This window comes from Dioscorea cayenensis, chromosome 19, assembly GCF_009730915.1.
Source record: "Dioscorea cayenensis subsp. rotundata cultivar TDr96_F1 chromosome 19, TDr96_F1_v2_PseudoChromosome.rev07_lg8_w22 25.fasta, whole genome shotgun sequence".
Lineage (NCBI taxonomy): Eukaryota > Viridiplantae > Streptophyta > Magnoliopsida > Dioscoreales > Dioscoreaceae > Dioscorea > Dioscorea cayenensis.
The window spans coordinates 11,332,790-11,350,796 of record NC_052489.1 but is presented as its reverse complement, the minus strand read 5'-3'; the positions used below and the strand labels follow the sequence as shown (position 1 = coordinate 11,350,796).

General features: G+C 37.1%; 1 protein-coding gene across 1 annotated transcript; it reads left to right on the top strand.

The window, feature by feature from the left end:
• The first annotated feature begins 13,294 nt into the window (after positions 1–13,294).
• LOC120284044 lies at positions 13,295–13,711 on the top strand. Its single transcript, XM_039290868.1, has one exon. The coding sequence runs from the start codon at positions 13,295–13,297 to the stop codon at positions 13,709–13,711; it is 417 nt and encodes a 138-aa protein (XP_039146802.1).
• Positions 13,712–18,007: the final 4,296 nt, after the last annotated feature.

Here is an 18,007-nt window from a genome sequence, read left to right as displayed (position 1 = left end):
ATCAAGGTTGAGTTGGAGGCACAAGAGAAGTGGAGTTAGCTCAACCATGAAGTTTTAAAGCTCAACTAAGGAGAATTTGTAAAAGGGGAAATTCATGATTTCTCACCTTAGTGCATACATTCTTTCTTCTCATTTGTATTAAATCATAAGGGGCTAACCATTCTACAGTGCCTCGGGATGTTGAACTATGTAGCTTAGTGTACTTCAACTACTTGTTCTTAATGTCTACAGAGTTCTGATGCGTTCTTTTGTTTATTCATGAGTTTGCATAACTTGGCATGCTTAATTTGTGTAGTTATTTGTGTAAAACTTGGTGTGTGTGGATTACCATAGTTATGATTGCCTTGTGTAGTTGCAAAACTTGGCATGTATGAAGCCCATAGTTACACTTGCAAAACTTGGCACATTTGATAGCCGTAGATGCAACATTGCTTTAGAGCACCCGCAAAGATCTTAGGATGTACTTGGTAGACATTAGAAGGAAGTTAGTACACTAAAACACATAGGGATTGTCTCGGGGCATTATTCTTATTGTTGAAAACTCAATCCTAGTTTGCCTGATAGTTTTACCCTTATCTTTTTCCTCTTGTTTAATGATTCGTTCGACCAACCAATTCTTGACCTACTAGACATTAGAGGAGCAATTATTACTAGAACTCCAGTCCCTATTGTTTGACAATCCTACCCCTCACGGGGTACCACTTTTTTACTTGTTATGATCCGTATACTTGCGAAGAGTGCATCAAGAGTCATCACCAATATTAAGGAAAGTCATGCCAACACTCAAGCTATAAAGTAGTCAGCCAAAGAGATTCGAGGTGGTGTCTTTTACCTCACTCTAGCATGACCAAAGAATTTAAGGAAAAACTTCTTTAATTAAAGAGGCCAGCAAAGCTAGAGGAAGTTTTTATGTCTCATTTACCTTATTTTTTTCCTTTGATGTTGATTTATATTCCTCTATCTTAAAGAACTAAATACTTTAGCTATCCTGACATTAATTAACCATAGGATTTGATTTATATACCAACATTCGATACCGGTTATATATTGAATAATTGATTTAGATTCAATTGTGTGTTATTGATTGCCATGATTTTTATCATAGCGAGAGTGTGATTTTATGTTCAATGCATGTGTGTGAGATTGAGAAATCCTCCATGTGTAGATCGACAACAGTTGAAGAAAGTTGCTAGTAAGCCTAGAGGTAGGGAACCAATTACCACAAATTTCCAATTTGGATTAATCTACCTTAAAAATTTACTAAATGCTAATGAAATCATAGGGAGTTTAGATTAGAGATAGATCTCTATCCAACTTTGTATGGGATTAGCTGCTAATTACTTTGAGAAAGAGATTAGCATAAATTAGGAAATCTGGAATTAGTTATCTTCCATCGTTCAAAGAGTGTTAATGCAATCGCATCGAATGTAGGTTAAAAAGAGATTTTTTTGTTCCATATAAGATCAATTGCTAATTGACTTAAGAAAGGGGCAGTATAGTTTAGGATTCCCCATGTTCCAATCTACTTAATATCAACTGGATATCCTTGTTTATAATTTTGTTAGAAATTCTAGGGGATTCTTTGTTGTGGTACTTCCCAATATGATTAACTATCTCTCGTTCATTTAGTGTTCTTAGTTTAGGTTTGCATTTTAGTTCTCTTGTAAACTTCAGGCCTTATTGTTTTGATAGGTTAGATAATAAAAGATAATAAGTATTAGTACTCCTAATCCTCGTAGGATCGAAAACCCTACTTCCATAGCATACTTTGTTACTTGATACAATATGTGTACGTTGCTAAATGGTGATAATTACATACACTTCATATCAAGCAAACATTAGGGGGAACCATGATAAAAGTTCAAAGGGAAGCTATCTAATTGGTTAACTAATTACAAGAGCATAATTCACATTAAAGATGTATTCTCACACCATTCCTATCGTGTGTGCCCTTGTGTAGCTGTTTAAGATTGAGCATAGCTCTTGATGAAATCAAAGGCTATTTTGGGTGAGATTTTCACTATAGATATCTCCGAAGATCTCACCTATGAAAGATAGCTGTCAAGTAATATCTATAAGAGTATATGAGCAACTCTCTAGGGTTCTCTATGAAATGGTATTAAGCGCAATGCCAAATAACATGCTGAACCTAATTTTGCTTAAGTGTCACATAATATCTTCATTAAAGACAAATTCTAATCCAAAAGTTGTAGTTCAAGGCTTAGTTCACTACTATTCCTAATAGTTGTAAATTTAATTGAAAACCTAATGTTCAAATCTTATAAAGACACCTAAGCCTTGATCTCATGAAAGCCCAAGATTCTTTTTATAGTTCTCCATGTTTCTTTATTGATAGGGATGTAAGTATATGAGCCGATCAAGTAGTAAAGTGTGCATCAAAGCAAGATATGTATCCACAAGGAAGATTGAGATTACTAGTACTAACCTTAATCCCGAAAATTAGACTATTAAAAGTTGTGATGTTGTGCAAAAGAACTCGAAAACAAAAGCAAGAAATACAAAATAAAGGAGTAGAGAAATCAAAAGAAGAAGTGATGTCCGGGCATAGCATCCCTCTATGGTTTTGTTAAGTTCAGTACAAAGATTGTCCAATAATGCAATCCTATATGAACTGGGAGATTTTCTAAATTATACTAAACCCCACTTGCAAAGGTGAATAGTAACTAAATCGATACAGTGTTGATACAGTCACCACACAATCAATTTACACTCTGTGAAATATTAATGTGAATTAACAAGAATTTCTTAAATAGGTAATTCTTCTTGCAAAGAGATTACCCATAATCTGAACATAGACTAAAGATGTGATTTCTCCTATAATCTATTCTACATGATTGCAAAGAGTGCGAAAATAACTTATTAACCCACTCAGGGGGATTGAGGGATAAGACTTCTCCAAAGTACTCCATTGCTAGGCCGACTCATAATCCTTTCTAATCGCGGCACGTCTATGCTAGGTGGGTATTTCTACTCATCACAAAGCACATCAAATATGATAACTAGGGCTTTTGATAGACTCTTTCCTTCTGGTGTTGGGTGTGTGAAAATATGAATATATGAATATATAAGTATACAAGCACACAATAAAATATAGTAATTAAATCCGTAATACCGCAAGTGCACGGGTTATCAAGTAATACCTCATGGATGAACACGAGGGTAGTATTTCCCCAGGAATGGCGAAAGGCTTCTATTACTTCCTTTTCACTTAATCAATAGTCTAAACGTTTATGTTCTCTCTTTAGTCTAATTGTACAAATTATGGATACAATACTATTGGAGATGTCGTTAAGCACACTTAGAAAGAGTGGGAGTATGCATGAAACTTATCTTAATTACTAATTATGATAGTTGTTAAGTATCAATTATGTTTTAGGATTGAACTGGGAGAATTCAAAACCCCAATATGCCATGGTGACTAGGTCTAAATAATAAGGAACTTAAGATGGAATTCCTCCACCCGTCACTCAGATGGAATTTAATCCACCTCAGCCTCCAATATTTTCCTTAAGAATGGGAACCCTACGAGAAGAAATCAATCAAACCCTACGTCTAAGGGTCAATCAATCCCTAATCCGGAAACCTAGCTATGCCTAACCTCTTACAACATGCATAGATCTATCATGGCATAGGTGTCATCATTGCAGGGACATATCCTCCTCATCCACATCAACAAAGATAAACAATTACAGAATGCAATGATTAAGAAAACCAGAATGATATATAAATTGATCAATCAAGATTCATAAACAATAACTGAGGGACCTAGATATATAGTTCCCCTCAAATTTGGTTCGCATGGATAAAAAAAAAGTAAAATATCAAAGTGAAAGGAGAGCCACAAGACCAAATAATGAATAAATAAATGTTCAATGTGTTCCTAGACTAACTCTCAAGGTTGTCCGAAGATGTGTGCCACTCACGCCTCTCTATTGATGATCTTTGAAGATGACTGTCATGCACGATCTTCTCCAATGATGCCCATTGACGTACACTTAAAAAATTCAATGAAATATGTTGAAATATAGAAGAAACACTATCTCCCGCCACTCAAATCTCTAAAAATCTAGCCGCCCTAGGTTCCTCGGAAAAAGAATCTCCCCTCAAATTAAGAAAACTTGTTTATTTATAGTAATTGGCTCTGCCACGGCCTCGCCATGAGTGTTGTGATGCTCATTGTGAGTAAGTTATTGCTTAGGCTCCAAGTCATGTACTATCATGGTCTTTGGGCGTTATGCATCTTGACAACGGCCATTATAGACTTCACAACTACCGTTGTGAGGCCGTTATGGCTTCTATATTGCTACCAGTGAATTCATGCTGCCACGGCTTGATCACGGGAATAATAAGTGTAGACAACAAGTGTTGTGAGTTCCCATAATGGCCGTTGTGAGTCGTGGTACAGCCTTGATTCAGCAACTTGTTCCATTTTGCTTCAAAACATCGTCAAATTCACTGCTTTCTTCCTAGAACAGAAATAAAGGGCGTTGTGAACAAAAGAATGAATTTTCGTCCTAATGAGATGCTAAACAAGTTCAATTTCATGCTAAATGCAGTGTGAATGATATATAAAATATTACCAATTTTAGTATAAAAATACTAAAATTGCTACTTAACCAGGCGTAGATGAATAATGAATGTGTTGATAAAGTGTAATGTAAGCAAAAACAAAAGAAACAAGAACGAGAGGCCCAAGTAAGTGAGAGGAAAGGTAATCGATAGAAGTAGGGTACCGGACTATGCTCCCCCTAGGACTAATGTTTCAAGTGCAAGACCTACTATTATGCTTCCTAACTAATGCTTAATGAGTTGTGAAAATCCTAAAGCACACGTTCTCAAATCTAAGGTCAACCGTGACTAACTCTACACTATGTCCCGGCGGAGAAATCGCTCAATCTTAACACCTCACATTGTGCAAAGTTGTATGGAGTTCTAGGGATTCCAAGTGATAAGCCCTATTCCTATGTGTAGATCTAACCCTTTGGTCCAGGCGAAGGAACCCTAGTCACAATTAAGTCCCAAATACTAAAGTCACTTCAACGCTTCACTCTGTTGCTCAGGCAACTAAGCCTCAGCGGAGTTCATCCTTTAGTTCTTCACTCTATTGTAACCGCAAAGAACTCTAGGAATTGGAGGTAGGATAAATCACACCAGAGGAGAAAAGGGACGCTCCGCTACCTCTCGACTCACCCTCTCAACCCTCTCCAATCTAGCTTTGTCTAACCCTCATGGTGTGTCACCCATCCACAAAGGTTACCAAGATGAACTCTCAACCCTAGTGTCACTCTAAGGGAGAAATCATTCAACAAGCATTCAAGATTGAAACTCAATTTAAAACTTCAATTAAGGAAGGCATAATAAAATGTCAAAGAAACAAATACATCCTAGGGTTCACAAATCCAAGTACCCACTAGGTGTTTTAGCTCTCCATGGAGCAAGATACAATCAATAATGAAATTGAAAGTAAAAACATGCAATCTATAGTAAAACTCCATCGGTATTAGTGTCGATGGTCTTGTGCAGTGGCCTAGTCCTCTCCAAAGGTCCCCTTGTCAAGCCTAAGGCACACCTCGCCAGATCGGTGTCGACGAAAACTCCCCCAATAACTATCTTCCAAGAGAAACACGGTGTCAAAGCCGTAGAACCACTCCAAAAGCCTTCCCAAAGCCTCTCTAAACCCTAGCCGCCGGCTTCTCAGAAGTTGGAGAAAAGATAGGAAAAAGGATTAAAGATTCCTCCAAAAATCGTGCTGAATCGCGACTTAAATAGGGCTGGAATCGAGCATCCACACACCCCTGTGGATTCTCCACACGGGCCTGTGGAATTTCCACACGGGCGTGTGGAATTTCCACATGCCCGTGTGGATTCTCTGGAAACCTGATTTTTTTCCGATTGTAAACAGTAATTGCTACAGTATGTTGCTACAATAATTTGCTATATTAACCTACTGCAGTACTCCGCCAAAACACTCCTAGTTCCACACTTTTCATCGAGGTAACATAAATGAGCACACATTTATGCCGTAGATCGCAACTCTTCTTCAATCAAGGGTCTCATTAGTAAAGATCTTGCTATCAATGAACAAGTCGGGGTACGCAAATATGACTACCTTCGTACCCCTCCAACTCATTGTAATGACTTGAATACATGGAGGTTGGCACACATTCACGTATCTTAGAGCACCGCTTGTGTCTTCGCGTTTGTTCCTTCCAAGATTCCACCAAATAGTGTTCATGATCTACTTTTGGCTTCTTTTCTTAATACTTGCTTCACAACCCTACATGCGCAAAAGAACACAAATACACATGTATTAGTACTTAAACCTGATAAAAGTAATGCTCATCGTAAGGAAAGAACACTTCGCATTTTTAACACACAAGCACTTATCAATTAACTTGAATGATAGATCCTAGTTTGGAGCAATCATGATCGGCGTTTGCGCAAGTTTATCCGTTATTGTTTTGAACACCATTATGCAATCTTTATTGAAATCAAATGGCATATCTTTATCCAAAATCTTGGTAAAAGGTCTAGCAATCTATGAAAAGTCTTTGATGAACCTTATATAAAAACCTACATGCCCTAGAAAACTTCGAACTGCCTTAACTAACATAGGTAGTGGGAGTTTTTCAATAGTAGCAACCTTGCCTTGTCCACTTCGATCTCCTTTTCTGAAATTCGGTGCCTAAGTACTATTTCTTTCTAAACCATGAAATGACATTCCTCCCAACTAAGTACCAAGTTTGTTTCCTCACACCTTACTAGCACTTGTTCTAGGTTTTTGAGGCAAGTGTCAAAGAAGTCACCAAATACCGAAAAGTCATCCATAAACACCTCCATTGTCTTTTCCACCATATCCTCAAAAATAGCTAACATGCACCACTAGAAGGTGGTAGGTGTGTTGAATAATCCAAAAAGCATTCGGCGCTATGCAAAGGTGCCATACGGGCATGTGAATGTAGTCTTTTCCTAATCTTCTAGGGCGATGGAGATCTCAAAATACTCTGAGAATCCATCCAGGAAGAAATAGTATGAATGCCCTGCAAATCTCTCGAGCATTTGATCAATGAATGGTAGAGGAAAATGGCCTTTTTTGTTAGCGTCATTTAGTTTCCTGTAATCAATGCACACTCTCCAACTTGTGACTATCTTGGTGGATATGAGCTCATTCTTCTCATTTTTAACCACGGTCATTCCATCTTTCTTCAGCACCACTTGTACCGAGCTCACCAAGTACTATTTCAAATCAGGTAAATGACCTCCTCATCTAACAACTTCATTACTTCTGTTTTGACAACCTCCTTCATATTCGGATTCAACCATCATTGAGGTAAGGTAGATGGCTTATGATTATCCTCCATCAAAATCTTGTGGGTGCAAAAGGATGGACTGGTTCCCTTGATATCAGATATCTTCCAACCTAAGGCTTTCTTATGACATTGTAGAACCCCAACAACTTTTTTCCCTCCTCTATCATGCTTATAGCAATGATCACTGGGAGCTTCGGCTCCTCCCCTAAGAATGCATACTCAAGGTGCTCGGGTAATGTCTTCAATTCCATATTCGGAGGTTTCTCAATGGATGGTTTGAGCCTATCATCCAAGCTCAGTGTGGCTCCAGTGCTACTTTCCTCTTTCCTCACAAGCTTGATCATTACTGGCATCATTCTCTATTTCATAAATTATGTTTTCCTCCTTGGTGATGCCATTTGCCTGCAAACTGTCAATTCCTATGGAGTCTCCTATGGCGCTGTTGTGACTGGTATTAGTAGTTCTGTTGCTAAGGCGATTTTTGCTGACCCTAGGTCCAAGAGAAACTTGGGTAACTCCTTTACCCTGGGTTGTATATACTAATATATGGGTTATTCTGGTTCTACTAACCTCCACCAATAAAATTGACCTATTACACAAAAGCTACTGCCAAATTCACAATTGGGCACTAGGTCGCCCCATGTCCTCCTACACATGTCTCGCCAAACATAATAGCCCTAAAATTCATGTTGACACTTTTTAATTGCCAACGAGTAGATCCAACTTCTGTGTAAGCGCATCCACCTTGGCTGCCAAAACGGTGTCTACGTCTACCTCATGTAACTCGTCCATTTTTTTTAGCGATATCCTCAAACAACTGCTCAGCCTCTTCAGGATACTTATTACTCAATGATCCTCTTGCAGCAACATCAATAATCTGCCTAGTTTGGTAGTTCAGTCCGTTGAAAAGAATTTGTAACCTCATCCATGAATGGAACGTATGATATAGGTCCCACCTAAGGTCCTTGAACATTTCATGTGCCTCGAACAGTGTTTCAGACTCTCCTTGCTTGAATGCTGAGATTTCTTGTCTTATCTTTGGTGCTTTACTTAGTGGGAAATAGCGTCCAAAGATTTTCTCCATATATCGTTCCATGTCTTGATCAAGCCCAGTGCTAGGGAGGTAAGTCACCGGTATGCTGAACCTTTCAAGCTGAAAGGAAAGAGTCACAATCTGATCGGGTCATCTGTTACTCCGCTAATCTTGAATATCGAACAGATTTGCAAAAATTTTGATAGATGGGCATTTAGGTCTTCATCCGCTAGGTCATCAAACTAACAAGAGTTTTAAATCATTTCAATAGTGCTTGCTTTGATTTTGAAGTCGTTAGCTACTACTGCTGGGGCTTGCACACTGAATTCTTCCCCTATAAACTGAGGCCTCTTATATTCCGATAATGTTCTTCTTGGTTCAGCCATGGTTATAGATTCTGCGCTGCCACTATCGCTATCTGCTTCCACAACTGGCCTCTTCTAGAGTCCTTCCAACAATGTTATGGCTCTCTCTCGTTCACTACTTCCTTCTACTAAATCCGTGGGAGTAGATTTGGTCATATACAATCACCTATGGAAGAAAGTAACGGCAATAAGTCTTCAACGTTGTATGAGTATAATAATTAATATATACTATTAAAAAAAAATTGGCTAAATACTAAGCTACAAGTTTACGTAGAATCTCTCGACTGTGATTCCCTGGCAACGGCAGCAAAAACTTGATGGACGCATTCCTACTGGTGTTGGGTGTGTGAAAATATGAATATATGAATATATGAATATATGAATATATAAGTATGCAAGCAAGCAATAAAATATCATAATCAAGTCTGTAATACCGCAAGTGTACGGATCTTCAAATAATACCTCTTAGATAAACACGAGGGTTGTATTTCCTCAGGAACGGCGAAAGGCTCCTATTACTTCCTTTTCGCTTAATTAATATCCTAAACGTTTAAGTTCTCTCTTTTGTCTAATTATACAAATTACAGATACAATACAATTTGAGATGTCGTTAAGCACACTTGGAAGAAGTGGGAGTATGTATGAAGGTTATCTTGATTACTAATTATGATAGGTGTTAAGTATCAATTATGTTCTAGAATCGAACTAGGAGAATTCAAAGTCCTACTAGCCCCAATAAGCCATGGCGACTAGATCTAAATCACTAGGAACTTAAGATGAAATTTCTCCACCGCGTCACTCGGATGGAATCTAATCCACCTCAGCCTCCTATATTTTCCTTAAGTACGGGAACCCTACAAGAAGAAATCAATCAAACCCTAAGTCTAAGCGTCAATCAATCCCTAATCCGGAAACCTAGCTATACCTAACCTCTTAGAACATGTATAGATCTATCATGGCATGGCTGTCATCAATGCGGGGACATATCCTCCTCATCTATATCAATAAAGATAAACAATAAAAGCATGCTATAATTAATAAAACTAGAACGATATATATATTGATCAATTAAGATTTATAAACAATAATTGAGGGACCATGATATAGGCATTGTGAGTTTGTTGTTGCTTAGGCTCAAAATCGCATCCTGGTACGGTCTTTGGGCATTATGAGTCTTAACAACTGTTGTTATGGACTTCACAACGACCGTTGTGAGGCTGTTATAGCTTCTATATCGCTGCTAGTGAACTCATGCTGCCACAGCTTGATCACGGCAGTGGTAAGTGTAGACAATGGGCTTTGTGAGTTCCCATAACGCCCATTGTGAGTCGTGGTATAGTTTTGATTCAGCAACCTTCTTTATTTTGCTTGAAAACGTCCTCACATTCACTTCTTTCTTCCTAGAACAGAAATAAAGGTCACTGTGAACAAAAGAATGAATTTTCATCCTAATGAGATGCTAAACAATTGTAATTTCATGCTAGATGCAGTGTTAATGATATAGAAAATATTACCAATTTAGCACTTATCAGTAAGTTGCCCGTAAGTCATCCTTTTTACCTTGTTCTTATCAAATTGATGCCAAGAAAGTTCCATCTTCTTCGTTTAGGGTCTAGATTACTTCTGTTGGCTCTCTCTCATCTTTAAATATTGGCCGAAGCCTGAGAATACAAAACACACTTTGTTTATTGTCAGATTCCACAGTATACTTCTAAAACATACCTAATGAGTGTACAAAATAATATAAAATAATGGAATATTGTACACTCATTATTTATCCTTGTTGAATCCTGGTTTGATAGTTGAAATTTATCAACTTATTTTAAATTTGATTGCATATATTCATATACTTTATGGCAACAACTTAGGTTGTGTATGTAGGGGGAGATTGTTGGATATAGGATCTAGTGTAGAAACTAGGCCGATCAAGAATCCATTTTTACACGCAAACCTAAACCTTTTTGAGTTCCTAGTATATATGTAGTTTACTCCGACATCAAAAATGAGAAAATTTTACAAGTTGTATATATTTTCACTTTTACTCTTATTGTGTTAGGTTATTAGTGAGCTAGTTTTCCACCACAAGAGTCTATGCACCGCACCGCGCCCAACTGGCTATATGAAAATTATGATGATTTATAGTCTCGAATGCAATACTTTATGTTTATATGTATAGACTACAAAGGAAACCTAAAAGAGTTTTCATTTAATATTCTTTTAAATAAGATAAAATAAAATTTATGACCTTAATAAAACAAATGATCCCAAAAAGAGTCTCAATTCAAGGTAACTTAGAACTAAACATACTACATGAGATAATTAATATATATATATATATTAAGAGGACTATAGAGTATAAAATAAATAGTTTAATTTTTTTTATATTTTAATTATATATATAATATTAATATAAAAAAAAATAAGCCACTCACCTCAGCCATTGTATTGTATAGAAGAGTCTATCTCCAAATTTTTTTTCCTCAGCAAAAACATGAATAATCATCCCTCTATTGCAAAATAATCATACTTCAATTATATTATAAAAACTATTTTATCAATCTAAGTGTCAATCATGCAAGTTGTGAATCTTGTCCATAATTAAGATATGGACAAATAGGCAAAGACAAAGTCTTGTGTAAGGCGGACTTAATGTCATTAACAAGGTGGCATGAAGAGATGGCATTATTTATTAATCAAAACTCAATTCACAAGACTTGAACATTTACAAGTCAATAAGCCAATAAACCCTGAGTCATCCATGATTGTTAATACTCACATGCCTGCATGATGAGCTCTTGCTAGAGACAACAATTCATTGATTTTCTTATGCTATAATTGAATTAAAAGATTCATGAAAGAAAAATAATCAATAGTTGAGTTGAGGGTATATAAAATTAAAATACATAAATAAATTATTTTTTTTATTACAAAACAAATATAATTTAGTTTAAGTATGGTTAAGCATTATTTCAAATATCACTCAATTTCATTTAAAATTATAATTAATTTTACATCTAATATCATGATTGAAATAGATTGAATAGACAATTTTTAATAATAAATAGAATAAAAAATAATATATAATATTACTTGGTCATAATCATTGCAAATGGTGTCAAAAAGAAAAAAAAAATCACATTTTATAATAAATAAAAATCATGTGGACTGATTTATAATTAAATAAACTAAAAAATGACCTATGACATTAGAGTTAGAGAACTATCTGTTAAAACAAAATTAGACCACGATAATATGTGATATTTTTATACATTCATATTGAATTTTGGGTTGAACTTGTGAATTGTGTCAAATGAGTTAGGAAGCAAATCTATCAATAATGATATAAAATCTACACATTATACCAAATAACCAAAATAAAAATTAAACAAACATAGTATTGTATCTCAACTAATTAATATAAAACATATCGGGTTTCAGCCCATTTGGTGGGCTGCCAACAAAGAGAAATAAAGCTTGGGCTTGGCCCAAGTTAAAAATGAAAAAGAACAAAAATGAAGCTATGTAAATAATGCAGAAATGGAGCGCATGAAGGTAATTTCGCAAGATAAAAATCTCTCATTTATTGTGAATGAGAATTAGTCATTCTTTGGGGTTACTGTGCAACATGTGAGGAAGAGAGAGAGAGCGCTACAACCAAGAACCAAAAAGAGGGGAGAAAGGGAAGAGAGGGAGCAAGGGCAAGGAGATCAGACCGCCAAACATCACCGAATCTCATTCAAACCCCAGGAGGAGATTCCTTGCAAGAAGCCCTTCCTATTGATTATGTTTGATCCTTCCTTTACCTCTATTTGTTGTTTGTTATCCATCTTTGGTGATGATGATGGTTGTAATATCATACAAAACCCTCTCTATGAATGATGTGGCCCTCATGCATGTAAACCTCTAGTTAGCTAGAGAGGAACCATAGTAATCCATTGTTGACATAGTGGATGCATGTTTAAGAGGCTCTAAGGAGTCCCGTGGGTTTTTCCTCGATTTATAGGGTTTTCCATGCTAGAATTGTGTTCTTGCATTGCTGTATGTTTGTTCATCTTATTCTAACAAGAATTGAATGGTTTGTTAGTGTTTTATGCTTGGTTTGAAGCATTGATGCATTGTAGAAGCCTTGGGAAGAACTTTGAAGCATCAAGGAAATTCTACAAGGTTGTTTGCAGTGTATGCGGGCAACATACGGGCCACACAAGATCGGCAGTGAAGTTCACAGGTGATTTGCGGCCAAATGGGCTGCGCATATGAACATCGATTTGCTACAATGCGATGAATAGTAACCATAAACAGTAACATTACTACAGTAAACTGGTAGACAAAAAAGCTCACGGGCAAGCTTGCGCCTGCATACCAACCACGTAGAGTAGATAGAGAGGTTCATGGTCAAGCTTGCGCCCGCATACAAGCCGTACGTGAATAATAAAATCGTTACAGTGTAGTGAACAATGAAATTGCTACAATAACTTCTGCAATCTTTTTCGCTGTTGCATTACTGGCAAACCCCAACAAGTGGTATCAAAGAGTCAGGTTGATAGAGGTAATTCTTTTGGGCTAGAATGGAAGGACAAAGTTCTTGTGGAATGGGGAAGTTAACTCCCTCGAACTACTCTTTTTGCAAGAGAAGAATGAAAGACTTGTTGATTGTGAAAGATTTGTATCTCCCTACTATGGGAAAAACAAAGCCAGGGAAGATGACTGATGATGAATGGGAGATATTGCATTTGAAGGCAGCTGCCACAATCAGGCAATGGGTTGATGCAAGTATCTTCCACCATATTTATGAAGATGTCAAGGCTGATGAGCTATGGAATAAGTTAGCAGCCATGTACGAGAAAAATACCTTCAGAAATAAGGCCACAAAAATAAGAAGATTGGTGAATTTGAAGTGCAAAGATGGAAGGAGTATGACTAAGCATACTAGTGACTTTTCAGTGCTTGGTGAACCAATTGACATCTATGGAGATGACTCTTGAAGATGAGTTGTAAGCGTTGCTACTTCTAAGCTCTCTACCAGATAGTTAGGAAATACTGGTAGTATCTCAGAGTACTTCAGCCCCTGGAGGAGCGTTATCAATGGAGATGGTAAAGGAAAGCTTGTTGAGTGAAGAAGCCAGAAGAAAAGTGAAAAATGAATCTTCTTTTGAAGCACTCATATCAGAAACATATGAACATTGTGGAAGAAGTGCAAGTAGACTTCCTGTGGACTCGAAAATATGCGCCATGACATCGTGTCGATGAAGAGACACCAGGCGATATATCGACTCACAAATGTTATTTTATTTTATTTATTTTTATGTTTGTAGGCTCTTCCATTCCTAATAAAGGCAAGCCTCTATTATTAATTACCCTAGACTAAAATCTTAGGAACCTCCGATTAAGGGCTCAAGTACAAGTAAAGACAAGAAAATGTACAGATTATGAATTTCATTATTTATCTATTACATATACATATATTAGTATTACATCAATATGAATATATAATTTATATATATATATATATATTATATTGCTGCATGTGCCTTGTCACCGCATTGCACGCCGCGTTGCTGCCTTGAGATATATATCTCATCACCGCCTTAAAATTTCTCATAGTTTCATCATCATTGCATAAAGCCATCTAATAGACATATCCAATCATTATAATTGATGCATATATTATTTTAAGTGATCTTCTTTTTTGATTGTTACATCACGATCTTGAACTCTTCAAAGCTTATAACACCATTTCCATAAAATAATATCAAACCTCCTGATTATTATCATACAGTCCTCCATGCTTTTGGACTCACCAAAAACAGCCAAAAAATCTTTTGAAGCTTTTGGGTGTGATATAACCATTTCTTTCAGTTTCATACATTTAAAAAAAATGTTTTCATTAAAGTTTTGCACTTATTTTCCTCTCCTTATCCATCAACATAAGGGCCGTCCAACTTAATCAAACACTTGTTATATTATATGATCCTTCAAGAAGCTTCCTGGAAGAACATGGAGCTCTTAATAAGCTTTTCAAATTCTCGTGTGATCCCACAAACACATCCCCAAACGGTGAGAAGCAACCAAATGTCAAATTCTCATATCACTACTCATTGCATAAATCTATCTCCTTTTCATACTTAGGCTTTTCAAATATCTGATGGGGCGTGTACATGCTTGCATGCATTCATATTATATATATATATATATTTATTTAATTATTCCCATATATATATATATCTTCATAGTGGGCCCACCTTTTTTAAAACAAATTCTAATTCATGTGAGTGCATGCATACCATAGGTCCATAGCATCACTTTATTTATTTATTTATTTTATTTTATTTCTTGTCATGTGCATGCTCTCGGCTGATCCTGAGATATTTAATATTTTAGACCGCCTCGACATCTGTGCTCTCGGCTGATCTTGAGATTTGAGTATTTTAGACCGCCTTGAAATCGGTGCTCTCGACTGGTCCTGAGATTTGAATATTTTGAATATTTTGGATCGCCTCGAGATCGGTGCTCTCGGCTGATCCTGAGATTTGTGCATTTTAGACTGCCTTGAGATCTGTGATCTCGGCTAGTCTTGAGATTTGAATATTTTAAATATTTTGTTTAAATTAGGAAATACATTTAATTTATTTATTATTTATTTATATATATATATTTTATATATAAACACTTCCACAGGGTTATGGGGACAAAGAAACATCCAGAGCAAGGCCAAGAAGCATGAAAAACATCAAATGTTTTCACTGCAATAGAGTGGATCATATGAAGAAGGAGTGCAAATTCCTAAGGAGGGAACAGGGTGGAGAAAGTAAAGAAGAGCAAGAAGCAAATATAGTAGCTGTAGAGGGTGACATTTGTGTTGTCTATGATGATGGTTGTATCAATCTGGGAAGCCAAGAGAGTAATTGGGTGCTTGACTCAGGAGCGTCATTCCATATTACTCCTTATGATGAGCTCTTTACTTCTTACTCTAGTGGTGACTTTGGGAATGTGAAGATAGGGAACAATACTACATCAAAGATTGTGGGTATTGAAGATTTTTGGTTGGAGACAAACCTTGGGTACAAGTTGCTACTCAAAGATGTCAGGCATGCTCCAACCATAAACCTAAGCCTAATATCCACAAACAAGCTTGATGATGAGGGGTTCATCAATTAGTTTGGTGAAGGCAAGTGTAAGCTCACCAAAGGCTCCCTAGTGGTTGGTAGAGGAAGGAAGACGGACACACTCTATGGTTTGCAAGCAAGGGTTCACAAAAGAGAGGTGAATATAGTTAAGAAGGGTGGAGACATTGATCTATGGCACAAGAGGCTTGGCCACATCGGCAAGAAAGAATTGCATCTTCTCGTTAAGAACCAATATCTACCCAACTTGCAAGGTATGACTCTCAAAGCTTGTGATGATTGCTTAGAGGGAAAAATGCATAGAGTTGTTTTTCACTCATATTCCCCATATACAAAGTCAAATATTCTTAAGTTGATTCATATTGGTGTATGTTTCATGTAAGAGAAAACCCTTGGAGGAGCACAGTATTTTATAACCTTCATAGATGATCAATCAAGGAAGGTGTGGGCCACTGCTCTGAAGACCAAAAATCAGGTGCTTGATGCTTTCAAGGAGTTCCATTCAAAGTTGAAAAAGAGACAAGAAAGAAGCTGAAAGTAGTCAAGGTAGACAGTTGTGGTGAGTACAGTGGGCAATTTGAAAGGCATTGCAAACTCAGTGGTATCAGGCTTGAGAAGGCACCTGCCAAGACACCCCAGTTGGATGGTGTGCTAGAATTGATGAACAAGACAATAGTTGAGAGGATCAGATAAATGCTCTCTCATCCAAAGCTGCCTAAGCCTTTATTGGGGGAGGCAATGAGGACTGCAATTGATTTGATCAATCTTTCTCCAGTAGTTGGTTTGGACAATGGTATACCAGACAGGGTTTGGACTGGAAAAGATGTCTCATATGATCACATTAGAGTGTTTAGCGCAGGGCCGATGTTCATGTTCTTGAAGATGAATGATCCAGGCTTGATGGTATTGAGGTAAAGCTATGTGTTTTCATAGGGTATTGCCATGAAGAGTTTGCATGCAAGTCGTGGGATCCAGTGAGCAAGAAAATTGTTAGGAGCAGAGATGTGGTATTCTTTGAAGGCCAAGTGATAGCTGATGGCAACGAAGGTGAATCTCCTAGTTCCTATGTTAGAGTTTCTGACAATTTCGATCTTATATCCCCTCTTATGGTGAATGTAAATAAAGGGGGAGATGTCCAAGAAGATGGTGATGAGACAAGTATAATTACAGCCCATCCAACTAATGAAGTAAAGCTGGTTGACAGGGCATCAACACAAGCCTATCTGACTGATGAAATGAGGCCAGTTAAAGGGGCAAGACAATCTCATGCAGTTGATGCTATAGAACCAACTGATGAAGAAGAAGTACAACCATCACCAACACCACCAGTGAAGCCTCAGCTGAGAAGAATTACTAAAAAGCGTTATCTTTCTAGTAGATGCAGTACTAAGGAATTTGTTATACTTAGTAATGGTAGAGAGCCAGAAACCTACGAAGAAGCTAAGTTGATTGACAAGAAGCAGAAGTGGTTTAAAGCCATGCAAGAAGGAATGACTTCCTTGCGTGAGAACCATAATTATGATTTGGTGAAACTGCCTAAGGGCAAGAAGGCACTCAAGTACAAGCGAGTGTACAAGCATAAGATCTTGTTTAAGGTGGAGATTGAGGTTTGTAGGCAAAGAGTATGCTTGGATGGCCCACCAAATGGAGCTGAGGGGGAGGTTTGTTGGGTTTTAGCCCATTTGGTGGGCTACCAACAAATAGAAATAAATCTTGGGTTTGGCCCAAGTTAAAAATGAAAAAGAAAAAAAATGAAGCTATGTCAATAACGAAGAAGTGGAGGGCATGAAGGTAATTTTGCAAGATAAAAATCTCTCATTTATTATGAATGAGAAGGAGTCATTCTTTTGGGGTGACTGTGCAACATGTGAGAAAGAGAAAGACAGAGAGCTGCCACCAAGAACCAAAAAGAGGGGAGAAAGGGAAGAGAGGGAGCTAGGGCGAGATAGGACTGCCAAACATCGGTGAATCTCACTCAAACTCCGGGAGGAGATTCCTTGCAAGAAACCCTACCTATTAATTAGGTTTGATCCTTCCTTTAGCTCTATTTGTTGTTTGTTATCCATCCTTGGTGATGATGATGCTGGTAATGTCATACAAAACCCTCTCTATGAATGTTGTTGCCCTCATGCATGTAAACCTCTAGTTAGCTAGAGA

What these genes read in the sequence shown, in the direction of transcription:
- LOC120284044 (XM_039290868.1), top strand. Translation starts at nt 13,295, where the DNA reads ATGGAAGGACAAAGTTCTTGTGGAATGGGGAAGTTAACTCCCTCGAAC.